The sequence below is a fragment of the Calonectris borealis genome, chromosome 14 (assembly GCF_964195595.1).
Source record: "Calonectris borealis chromosome 14, bCalBor7.hap1.2, whole genome shotgun sequence".
Taxonomy (NCBI): Eukaryota; Metazoa; Chordata; class Aves; order Procellariiformes; family Procellariidae; genus Calonectris; species Calonectris borealis.
In genome coordinates, this window is record NC_134325.1 from 20,476,146 (window position 1) to 20,488,903 (window position 12,758).

General features: G+C 46.0%; 1 protein-coding gene across 3 annotated transcripts in view; it reads left to right on the forward strand.

The window, feature by feature from the left end:
- GATD1 (glutamine amidotransferase class 1 domain containing 1) overlaps positions 1-12,758 on the forward strand; it is a 28,710-nt gene that overhangs the window by 9,871 nt on the left and 6,081 nt on the right. The window contains exons 8-10 of one of the 3 annotated variants that reach the window (XM_075163603.1): positions 774-5,853; positions 7,436-7,607; positions 8,548-8,665. In XM_075163603.1, the coding sequence (XP_075019704.1) occupies positions 774-789 (16 nt within the window). In that variant the 3' untranslated portion in view covers positions 790-5,853; positions 7,436-7,607; positions 8,548-8,665. Of the gene's footprint in view, positions 1-773; positions 5,935-7,435; positions 7,608-8,547; positions 8,666-12,758 lie in introns of those variants that run through there. The other 2 variants (XM_075163602.1, XM_075163604.1) reach the window with 2 other exon arrangements.

Consider the following 12,758-nt stretch of genomic DNA (forward strand, 5'->3'; position numbering starts at 1 on the left):
TCCCTGCTTGTAAGAATACAGCATGTTCAAACTGCTCTGCAGCCCAATTTTAAATACTTTTCCTACCCAATTATGCATAACAAGACTGTGACAAATAACAGCAGCTGGGTTTGGGGGGGCATTAGCATAGATGAGAAATGTTGCTGCTTATTGCCTTGTGCTTGTTGACCTTTATTAGTGTCTTAGCTTGTGGTGTAGTTAATGTTGTCTCTGCTTCACCACCATGCATGCTAATCTTTAGCTTAAAGTTAATTTGAATTTAAAGATGCGTGTTTATGATCCATCTAGTGATATGGGTTAGAAATCATGTATAACTGACTTGAACTGGTGAGAAATCAGCTAGAGGCAGTATGGGGAGTCCTCAAAACACACCAGCTCTTGACATACTCAATTAGCACGTGTTCTGCAGTGTGATGGTTTTCCCTTCTACCTGGCTTGAGTGTAGCAATTTGAACTCTGCGGGGAGGATGAGCTTTTGGCAGTGCTTGCAAATGCTCGGTGTTTCACTGTCTTTGTGATCAGTTGTTTGTAGAGGATTCTGGTATTTAAACCACATGACAGGCCCTTTTGTCCCAAAGCCAGAAACTGCTTCTCAAACAAATTGAAAGCTTCGAATTCTGGAGATTTTCAACCCACGCAAATCCTGATTGTTTCAGTGTTGTGCTCTGGAGTGTTTGATGCTTTGGTCCTAGGGATGTTATCAGCCAGGCTTATTTCCTTAGAAATCTGTCTGTTCCTGATAACATCCCGCTACTGATTTTTTTTTTATTTAGGGAACCACACACATGAAGAATGTTACATCTTGTCTGGACTTAACGCATGGGAGCATATTCTGTATTTTCCTCTGATGTTCTTATGGGCAGACATTGAAGTATCCGCTAGAAGCATCAGAGTGGCTCTGCAATACATGGAGCAGAAACATTTGTGGGGTGAATCCAAAGGGACAAGGGGCTTTCTGAGATGATTTATCCCTAGGATAATCTTTACAGCAGTTGGCGCACACCTATAAAGAAACATTCCTGTATTGCATCCCCACAAAGGATTTCTTCACCAAAAAGAAGACAACATATATCACTGTGCATCCCAGCACCACACTCGCCACTAAATCTGTGTAGCTGGTCCCTGCAGGGAAGAAAGGAAAGGTAGAGAACATCTTTAAGCTAATAGGAGTCTTTACTGGCAGCTTTACACATAAGTAGTGAAGAGGGATGCTCAAAACACTTAAACACGAAACATTTGCAGACTGATGCAGCAGTTGGAGTGAGCCCCAAGACCCGCTTGTGGGTGTGATTTCAATTTTGATCCTTTTTACATTTTAATTCAATTTAAGTTTTGGCTGTAACAATAATGAAAAGGTCGTCTTTCTAGTTTGACTAACCTAATGTTTACAGGGCAAAAGAGATTAATGAGTGACATGAAAGGAGATGAGGAATGGCCAAATCCCCAATAGCCTGGGCTTTGATCATGAGTCCTCTGTGCTACCATACATCTCCTATAGCTTGATACAGCAGCTGCAGTCAATGGAGGTAGCTTAGATCCTCTGAAACCAGAGAAGGTGTCAGAGACAACCTGGGGAGACTCAGCTTTTCTGATGAGAGGAAGTGCCTCTTCAGAACACTTAACAAAGCATTTGCTTGTTTTAAGGGATCCCTTACAGGATGTTTGAACTCAGTCCTTGTCGCTGTCTACAGCTAATGGTGGTTAGTCGTATTAGCATTCCATTAGTGTGTTAAAATGTTTAAATAAGATTCTTTTCCTGGAGCTTCCACAGTATAATCTTTTAAAAAAAAAATTTAAAAATTGAATCTTCTGCTTTATTCATCTTTAGGTGCTGTGTGATAAGCTGTGCCATTTGATTCTGAGTATCAGAGTGCTTTTCTGTTTAAACTGACTTTTGGTCGTTGCTGATGAAACGGCCCTTTTGGCTTTGTACAGGGTCGTCCACTTTCCCTACTGCAGACCGTGGCAGCTTTGAGCTCCCTTGTAGGCTGTTGCAGCCACAGCAGTGACAATTAACTGAGAATCACTGGGCTTTGCTTGTGTGTTTGCCCTAAACAGCAGCGGTGAGGCAAAACGGGGTAATCCTGGAAGGACTGAGTCCCACAACTCTGCAAGAAATTACCTGGCTGCTGCACCTATTTTGCACCACTGTCCCAGAAGGCTACGCCCAGTGTATCGTGTCCTCTGCAGTACTAGAGTGATCTCTACAGGAAAATGTTTAACACTAGTAAGAGATAAAAGGAGCCTTTTGTCAAATGCAGACTTGTAGGTCTGTAGGGCATTTCACTTCAGCTCGAGGGTCAGTGTGTTCCCGCAGTTCCCCTGTCTGGGATCTCCATGTTGTCCCCTAGGATGCAGAAGATAGTGTCAAAAGCTGACCTGTTGTCCTGCTGGGACTAGGCAGCCGGGAACACTGGCGCACTACTTTCTCCTCTGTAATGCCAATGCATCAAAACAAGTATCAGAATAAATGGAAGTGACTCTTTGATCCTGATTTGCTTTAAAATTTCAAATGGTGCCTATCAGATACTGTCTGGCTTGTTTAATGTAGTCTGTAATAGCCTATGCTGGCTGTATTTGATAGTCCTAAACGAATCTCTAAGGACTAGTTTTAAAGTGAAATTCTATGTTGGGAGGCTGAAAGTAAATTAACATACTTACTATGTCAGTTTTATGGACCCTGGTGGCTGTTTTCCCAACAGCTCTGCTCTCCTGTACCTCTCCTCTTGCACCCTTGTTTCAAGAATGCAGGAAGTACCGAGAACAGCCGCATGTCTCCCTTAGTGCGTTGCGTCATGGAATGCGAGAGGGAGCTGAAAGTGGAAGGAAAAGCTTCCCCCCCCATCAAGCTGGGCATGTTTGCATAGAGCTGCTGTTGAACTTAGAAAGCTGCCACCATGAGGGAAGGTTGATAACTTGGCATTTGTGCTTATCAGTTGGTGGCTGCTCTGTGAATCTTGGAAAGGAAGAGGTGCAGTGGGACGTTGCAGCCTCCCCACGAGGTGGTGGTACTGCTCTAGACAGACCTTCGCGTTCCTCCTCAGCCACCAGCGGACTCCACCCCCAAACACCAAGGGCAAAGATGTTACTTTCCTCTTGCGAATTGCCGAGGAAGGGCCTGCTGCTTCTGTGTACCTGTGCCGGGCAGGGGGGCTGCAGCTGAAAGAGGAAAAAACCTGGGACACCACCCAGGGCTACAGTAACACAAAATGCATATTAACACAGGGTTACATACACTTAAGCTGTGCTGTAAGCAACAAGCCATTCCCGTGGCTTTCCAGTAATCTGTGACCATAGGGTCTGCTCTCCCATGTTCCTTCTTTTCTTAGGAGGGTGAGGGCAACATAGTTAGAAAACTTGTCATGAAAGCCTCAATCCTTTGTCACCTCCTAAAACATCATGCAGTAATGCTACCCTGCACGCTTTCCTTAGAAATTATCCCTCCTCAGCATCACCTGTTGCTAAACCCCCTTTCTCCCCAAAGGTCTCCACTTTGCAGTTTTTCTTTGTGTAAAGCCAAGGACCAACCCTGAATTGTAGCGGATTCTTTTAAGTTCATTTCTAATCTTGAACAACTGAGTGAAATTTAAACAGGTGCGCTGCCACTGAAGGTGTGTTTGAGCCTGTGGAGTTGTTCTGGTCTGTTGGTCTCCTAGATCAAACACCAGCAATACAAACTGGCGTCACCTATCCCTGGGAATAAGAGACAGGACTTGTACTGCTCAGGTGCTGCAGAGGTGAAGCGGAATTCCTAGCTTAGGCACATCCCTAGCCGTTAGTGCAATGTAACACCAGTCTGAGTGTCAGACTGCGTCCAAGTGATGTGGACCGTAGCAAGATAAGAGTCCCCTCTGCTTTCTAGAAATGCTACCTTTTCTTAGGCCAAGAGGTGGGTGCTGTGACTGTGTGGATTTCACAGGACAAATGGGAGACCCCTTTGCAAATACTCACTTTGCATGATCCAAATACATCTGAGCTCAGACTGTAACCTAGATCCCAGCAGTAAAGCAAAAACAAAGTCAAAAAACCAAAGGTCAGGTCATAAGCTTCCTTCAGCTATACTGAGATCAGAATTGAGCGGCAGAGCCCACAGTGGCCTCTAACAATCCTCACCCTGACAGCGTAGTGGCTGTTAAACACACAGAAGCCTGACAGGGCCTCCTGCAGTTGCTGTTTTCCCAGGAGATATTCATAGGTGCTGTGCCTCTGTGAGGCCCCATGTGTGCAGCCCCGAGGGACTCAGGACCTTATCCAGAAAGGCAAGAGAAGAGTGTTGGGTGCTGGGGGTCATGGTGCGCTCACATCAGAGCTGGACTCCTGCATGGGCCACAAAAGCAAACCAGCCCTGCCCTTGGGTTAGAGTCATGAATTGCTTGCCCTTTCTTTGCTTTCTGGGTGCTGGAGTAGTTTTACTTATTTTCCCAGCAGAAGATAAATTTTCTTTTCAAATACAAATGCTGGATCATACAATTTCTGTATAAAGTTTCCAAGACTTCCAGGCTAAAGCCATGAAGCCCAGCAGCCCTGCAGAGAGCAGCTAGAAAAGATGGAGCCTGACCCTGCCTCCTTTCCAGGCAGCAGCCGCGACTGTTATCACCTCAGCCCTGCCTGGATGAGCCATCAAGTCCCCAGGGTGGGAAACACCATCAAACTTAAACCTGATCATCGCTACTGATGACGTGTTTGAAAGAGCAAAAGAGACAGAAGGAGACCAAGCAGCAGCTGCCAATCAGATGAAGGGTTGACAGCATGGCTAATGCACATATAATAGCAGTTACGGGCTGTTAGGCCGATGGATATTTGGGGAGACTCCTGTTGCCTTTTGAAGACATTTGGTGCTGATCCTGCATTTTATGGTAGCTGTTTCGTGGTATTATTGCAGCTGAGGGCCTGACACTGTGCAGGTGGTGAGTGGTGCATGATTAGTCCCTTTCCAAGCTTAGTTCAAGCATGCTGCTGGAGTTGGTTCAGTCACCTTTCTCTTGTGTTGGCAGATACCACTGTAAAGCAAAACTCTGCATATGGCAGGAGGCTGATCCTTTTCCCCTTGTCTGGGGCTGGGCTGAGAAATGGAGGTCTTCTGATCCCAAAAAAGCAGTCGTCCACTGGAAAGCAAAGCACAAAGGGTGTTTTCTTAGGGCTGTTTCCTTTGCTCTGTGGAGATCTTCCTCAGCAGCTGCTGGCCGTGGTTGGAGGCAGGACGCTATGCTAAATGGATCTACAGTCTGACCTGTTAGGCTGTCCTTATGAAGGAGCAAGAGAGATGCATATCACTTCGGCTATATTGAAGCCTGAGCTGTTGTTCATAGTTATTAATGATAATAATAAGCAGGTTTCTATTTCAGCTATTTTAATAAGTAACTTTCCCAGGATCCTGTAGTTGACCTAGCAGAGGCTGATTTCCCCCCCTCCCCAAGCCATGGCACCATTTTCTTATATAAAAGCAGACTTTTGTGATTTTTTTTGCCTCTATGCAAATTATGTGACATAACAACTGAATGTCCTTGGGGATACATTTACCTGTTCAAGTGAACTGCAGAGGAACAGAGCTCAGAGCCTTGCTCCGTTTTGCTCCTGAAGCATCGTATGGATGGATCTCCTGCATCCAAGGCTCAGCTGTCAGGGTCACTGTTCGCCTTGGGAAATCCTCAGCTCTTAGTTCCACGGGATATGTCCCTTCCAAGCCCATCACATCCTACATCAGAGCACAGCCTTCCCGAACCAGAAGGAAGACAGAGCTGAAGCACAGGCCTCTAGACGTCAGCCGGGAAATCATGAGAGTCTGAGCACCCTGCCTCAAAGAGAGTTAGCTTTCACGGTAACAGATGAAAAGGATTTTGCTTGCCAAAGAAGGTATGCAATATGGAAAACAAACAATAATGCAGTACGGATACAGCAAATTCATGAGCTATGTGAAATTAAATTCATGCAAAACGTATGAACAGAGAATGAAAAGAGAAACAAAAGTAAAAAGAGAATACTAGTGTTTTTTCAGACAATCGTTAGCATTGATCTAAGGAGAAATTATCTAGGAGGACAAAACCTATCTGGTATGGCTCAGTTTCAAGATGGGTTTGGGTATCCTCGGGGGAAGCCTCTACATGTGTGTTGGTTCAAGGAGAGAGAGGAATGGTTGTGCTGCCAAATCTCTCTTCTATTATTTTCCAGTATAAAAGTAGTCAAACCCATATAAAACAATTGGGCAGAATCATATCATAAGGTAAAAATTATATTTTGTGGCTCCTCAGAGCTCAGCAGTTTCTTCACACCTTTTGCCCTTGGACTGGCTGCTTTACCTGGCTTCTCCCTCCAAACCTTCCTGATCCTTTTACTTCCATGAGCTACAATAAAGCTAAGTTGATCTGAGCTGCCAGTGGATTAATAGTTTCTTGTGTAGATTTAAACTACTAATCGTGCCTAATCCTATTCTAACAGTTATCATATGCTATTTCCTATATTATCTCATACTGAATATTATTTATAGGTCTATTCAGGCTGCATGGTAGATCTGAAACTGTGAGCCATATGATTTGATTTTAATCCCCAAAGCCTCAAGCCATGCGGTGAGCTGGAGCAGTGGTTTGTGGTGCTCAGCCTCGTTGCAGAGCCCCGTTTGGCGTCAGGATGAGAGCAGGACACCCTGAGCCTGGCCAATTCCTGGCAAGGGACAGCCCTAACGTACTGCTGAAGTGTTGGGTGCCTGCAGTTGGGTGTCTCTTCAGTGCAAGGACTGTGTTTTTTTTTATACATCTGTGTGTCAGGAGCCCTTACAACAAGGCTCTTAGCTCTTGCCTTGCAATGTACCTTAAGGAATGAATAATAAAACGTGCCATAGGGAAACCAGAGCTGAGCTTGGGATTATGTCTCTTCTATTTTTTTTAATTAATTTGCTACAGATTGCACTTTTATGTTGAACACATTTTCTACAGCTTTGTACTGAATATGACAAACTTTTTTTAGCTAAGAAGAAGCAAAATCACTGAAATTGGTTATTTCACATTTTCTGTTTGAAATATACCTAATATATATTTTCAAAGGCTGCAGAAAAAGCCCAGAGACAAAACGTTGCATTTGACCCCAAATAAAAGGTATTTCATCTTTTTACTTCCATTTATCCTGCTTCTTGTAAGTCCCAAATTTAATTGTTTCATGATTTGCATGTTTTGTGTGTGTTTTTTCCAATTCTGTGAGCAAACCAGAAATCATTTGCTTGCCAGCTGTATTCTGTGCTCCCAAGCTAAACTGTCGGCACAGTCTGTTAAAGTTTGCTTTTTCCTGGGGGTTTGTTTTCTTAATCTTTCTGCCACTTATTTCCCTGCCTGAGAATTACAATGAAAATAAGAGTTCAAAATGTCCATTTAGATCACTGCTGAGCTTTGAATAGTCTGCTGTTGTTGGAGGCTTTAATATTTTAATGAATATTTTTCTCTTGCAGGAATACTCCAGGACTCTGATATGTGGCAAGGTGTTTGATGGCAGGCACTACTCGCACAGTAACCTACGAGATCCTGCTGCGTAGGCAAGACCCACACGTACAGGGAGATTCAGCATGGTTTCCTCTTGGAATTTGGGAATGGAGGATGGAAAGAACGTCCTTTTCCAGCCTGGTATGCCAGCAGACTCGTGGGGTGTATTTGCACTCTTCCTGCCGTTGCAGGAGGTGTCCATGTACTCAGATGTGGGCTTGCCTGAGGGTGGCCTTCCCACCATCTCTTACCCATGCGTTGTCGGCATGGCTGCTCAGCCAGTCCCACCGCAAGTCGGGCTTAGCCCTGCTCAGCCCAACCCAGAGAAATTCCTGCTTTGTTTGAAGTGTGGGGTCTCTCTCCTGGACCACCACCTCAGAGAGCAAACTACAATCTTACGCCTATGTGCAGTTTGTAGCACTCTGCAGCCTTAACCTAGGCTCCGGCGCTTAGACTACAAGCACCTGGAGGAAGCATACTGCAGAAGTTTGCCCGTGAGGAAGGGGGTTGAGGGCAGCCCTCTGTGCTGGCTCTTCCCCTGGCATGGGGCTGGGGGAGCCCAGGTGAACCCTGACTCGTGGGGAGCGCCTGGTAATTGGGATCAGGAGTAGAGCGGGTGGTAAGGGGTGACTTTCTGTCCCAAGGGGTTGGAAAGCTTTAGCCTTTGTGACTGGGAAGGATTACTGGCTCTGGGTGCATTTAATGCAGTGCAAGGGCACTTTTAAATCAAATTCTGTAGTGTATGTATTGGTTCTTTGGAATTTACACACATACATTTTATTTGCCCTTACTTGCTGAGTCCAAGCTTGTCCTTGTAACTGTGATAGCTAAAAACCTTTCTGGGAGACAACAGACATCTGCTGCTCCCAATTTCTTAATCTGAGGAGGTATGGAGATCTGGGAAGCCACTAGGAGGAGTTTGTCAACTGGGCTTAGACAGGATCCTGGGAGAGATCTCTTCATCTCCTGAAGAGAGATGAAGTTGAGGAAGAGTTATGGGGTAAAGGTGCTTTGTGCGACCAGATAAACAGGCGTATAGGCTGAAGGTTTATGTGGTTGTTGGGTTTTTGCTCCATTTCAGAATGGATGTGGACTTTGTGACTTAGCCACGTACATCATTCACCTCAAAACATCTAGCCTGTGCTGAAGAGAAAAAGCCCCAGTGCTGAAATGGGAAACTGCCACTGCTACCAAAGCAGGTAAGTGAAAATTTTAAGCACAACTTGTTCATCTCCTGCCCCCTCAGCTCTTGAGGGGACCATGTGTCTATAGCTAAGCAGAGTGAGCTTTGACTGTTACCTTTTCCTGCCTTCTTTTCCCCTTTCACCACAGTATTATATTGTCTCTTGAGCAACTCTTGGAGTGCTTCAGAGTTATGTTTGAACCCCACAGTGTTACTGACCCTGGCCAGCTGTGTCCCAGCTGTGTGAGGTGACAGATCCCGTGGCTCTGCTGGTGGTGTGAGGGTGCAGGGCACTTGCCTCATCCAGGAGGAGGAAGAAGGGGTATTTCTTGCAGAAGCTCAAAGCCTCTGACCACCCAGCTTCACAGCAGCAAGCCCCCAAATTCCGTGTGCCTGAATTCCCACCCTGCCATGGTGCAAGGCTTGTTGCTCACAGAGATGTGTGGTGTTATCAGCTTAGCAGGGCTCGGGACACACGATTCCAGAGCAGAAAGCTTTTACTGGGCTCCTCATTCCCCAAGTGACCAACGTTGATCTGTTGGTATTTTAGGGCTGACTGGGAGGTATTTTTAGAAAAACTGTTAGTTTCTTTCTAATTGAGAAAGCTCCAGAACAAAGAGGCTTTGGGGAAAGTGAAAGGGCAGCAATTTGTCAGACAGACCTCGCCTAGAAAAGACCAGTCCAGCACATTTGTCACTTTGAGCTACCAGTTACCAGTAGGACAATGTGACAGTAAGGAGGTGGGTACCCTCTTCTAAGACTTTCCTGCGTTCTCATCCCATGACAGTTCATCCCTGTCACGGACAGGGCATTCGTCCTAGTGATCATAAACCAAAATCCAGGATGTGAGACACGATATAAAATATGATGTATACACATGATGGCATTTGCGTTTCGAAGTCTGTTGGTGTGTACTGGCAACCTACATAGGGGCTTCGGTTAAGCGATGGTCCATAATGCCTTACGCTTGGAGAAGTCTAAGGGAGTCTCTGTTGGACTTCTCTTACAGTAAGAGGGAAAGATGCAAAATAGGTTAAATTGAGAAGGAACCCACCTGCGCTGTCTTCTCACAGGAGGAGGACTCCAGGGTAAAAGAGGATCCCAGGTATGAGAGGTGCATAGGGAATGTGCTTCCCAAGGGCAGCAGGATTATCCACAAAGACCAGGCACCTTCCAGGCATTTCCTGAGCTATTTGGTAGCCACAGAGATCAAGGACACAGCTTTCAGATGGGAATGACTTGATTGCTGAGTGAAGTGCAGGATGGAGGGGTCTGGCAGGTGAGCTTATGTTGATGGCTTCAATCCATGGACCAGAATAGCTGTTTCTTCCCCTCGGGCTATTTAAGGGCTCAGAGTCGGCCTCTGTACAGAGGTTTTTGGGCTCCGATTGGCGCAACTCACACAACCTCAGTGGGGAAGGGAGGATGGCGGTTTGCCAGGCGTATGGTGGTGTTAAATTGTAAATGAGAAAGGATCCAGGCAGCTGCACTCTGCGTTGCAGATCAGCAGAAGAGTCAGAGAGCTGCCTATGGTCATTATCAAAAGGCAGGCTAAAGATTCACAGATGGTGGAGGTGGTTCAGTTAGCAGTCATGTCCATGCATCTTCGTGGTGCTAGGGAGGCAGCAGTGTCAGGGAAAAAAACCAAAACCCCACTTAAAAACTCTGTAGGGCACTTGGTAAGAATGTGGAGAAGATGGGCAGCTCTGAAGTGAATGAGTTTGGATTTTTTAATTTTTAAGAAGAAAAGTAGTTTGTCAGAGGTGACTCCAAACATTGCAGTGTGACACTGCACGCGGACACGTGGGTCATGCTTGTCTATGTAAGGGCTGGCATCTTCGGGAGCTGGGTATCAGTCCCTTGCTGACCTGTGCTGTGATGCTGTGAGTGTACAAAAAGCAAATTTGCTGGTAATGGGGAAAAAAACATTTTTCAGGCAGTCTGAAAGGACAGCAGCAGTCCACCTGCAGAATGTAAATCGGAGGGTAACCTTGGATTCCTTCGATCATTGTCTACTTCCTACTTCTGTTTGAAAGGACTGCATCTTCATAAACACGTGGCTTCCCCACTGACTTTTCAGTGACAACTAACACTTCTGTTTCTGAAGAGTTATACACAAAATGGTAAAGACATTTTGGGGAGTTTAAACTGATGCCACTGCGCTGATTTCAGTGGAGTCCTGCTTGTATTCACCAAGCGTGGCTCAGCAGGTCTTCCTGAGAAGATCTAATACAGAAGTCCTGTGAAATAGGAGAATATGTGCTCTGCAGGCAAGGTGGGAGGAAGGGGACTGAATTGCAAAGGATTTTTGGAGCAGGATTAATCCTTAGATAATCACCATCCATTTGGGCTGTAACCACCAGGTCATGTTCCTAGGACCCAGTCTTGGTCCAGATGAAATGAGTTGGTTTTGGCTGTGAGAGAAGCAGCTTCTATATCAAAGAACTACTGTCAAATCCAGCTACTTCTGGATTTGACCCTTTCTTACTAGCAGCTAAAGCCTAGGACAGATGCAGGGAAGTGATTGTACATCAGATGCACAGCTGAGCTGTTTCAAGAAACTGGCATGTAGCTCTCCACGTTCAGCACAAAAGACATGTTGGTGCCCCAGGGCTATCTTGACCGCAAGCACCGCATTGCCTTGGAATGATTTTTTTTTTTAATGCCAAATAGGTACAAATCTCAGGAGAATGACTCAGCTAAAGGAATCAACAAAAAGATTCCTGTTGGTATCAGTGGACTGGTGTCCTGGTTTCGGCTGGGATAGAGTTAATTTTCTTCATAGTAGCTGGTATAGTGCTGTGTTTTGGATTTAGTATGAGAAGAATGTTGGTAACACACCAATGTTTTAGTTGTTGCTAAGTACCCTGCTAGTCAAGGACTCTTCAGAGGCTGGGAGAGAGCACAGCCGGGGCAGCTGGCCCAGCTGGCCAACGGGGTGTTCCATACCATATGACGTCATGCTCAGCATATAGAGCTAGGGGAAGAAGGCGTAAGGGGCAGACGTTCGGAGTGGTGGTGTTTGTCTTCCCAAGTCACCGCTACGCGTGACGGAGCCCTGCTCTCCTGGGGATGGCTGAACACCGGCCTGCCGGTGGGAAGCAGTGAATGAGTTCCTTGGTTTGCTTTGCTTGCGTGCGTGGCTTTTGCTTTCCCTGTTAAACTGTTGTTATCTCAACCCATGAGTTTTCTCACTTTTACCCTTCCGATTCTCTCCCCCATCCCAGCAGGGGAGTGAGCGAGCGGCTGGGTGGGGCCCAGTTGCTGGCTAGGGTTAAACCACGACCGCTGGTAAATGCAGAGTTCGGACAGACAGTCCTTCTGTGTTGCATCTAGAATGAAGCCGGTATGAAGACTGACCAGCCGGGGTCAATGCTAACTCGGGTAGCTTGGCTTCGTGCAGCTTCTCTGCAGTATAATCGTGCCTTCCACCTGTAAGAATGCAGTAGCAGCCTAAAATACCTCCTAATTCCTTTGCTAAGAAGTCAGGCATTAGGACATGCCTGCCTTGGTGCAAGACAAGCCGTGGCAGGCAGAGAATCACCCAGCTATCTAGGTGGAGTTACAGCCTGTAGAGAGGCTCATCACCTGTCAGTGAACGTGAGGAAGAAAGATCCGTTTTTCAGGGAGACCAGCAATAACTGCGCAGCCCTCTCTATACAGCAGTTTTGTATTTGCCAATTCCACAGCCCCAGATCAGAATATGGGAAATACTTGAGCTCTTCATAATGACATTGTGTTTAATGTTCACAGTTCGCTAGATTAAGTAGGCTTGTTGCTGTGGGGAAATACTTTTGTCTGGCTGAGGATCCCCATCCTACCCTGTCATATGTTCTGGTTATGGTAATAGGAGTTTTTAGAAACCACATTGAAGTGCCTGCTCATGAGTTGTGTTACCTTTCAGAAGCCATCTCTGATTGCTCTGGCTTGCCATGGGTCTCACTGGTCTATCATCTCTGCAGCTGTCAGTCTCGCAATGGTGCTGTGCAGGTTTAATAAAGCTATCCAGGGAAGTGTAATTCTGGAGTGGCTGAAAGCCTCGTTCTCTTGCCTGAGGACGTCATGACTTCATACTTTTGTAACTGTTAACAGTTGGAGCCAAACTTGCC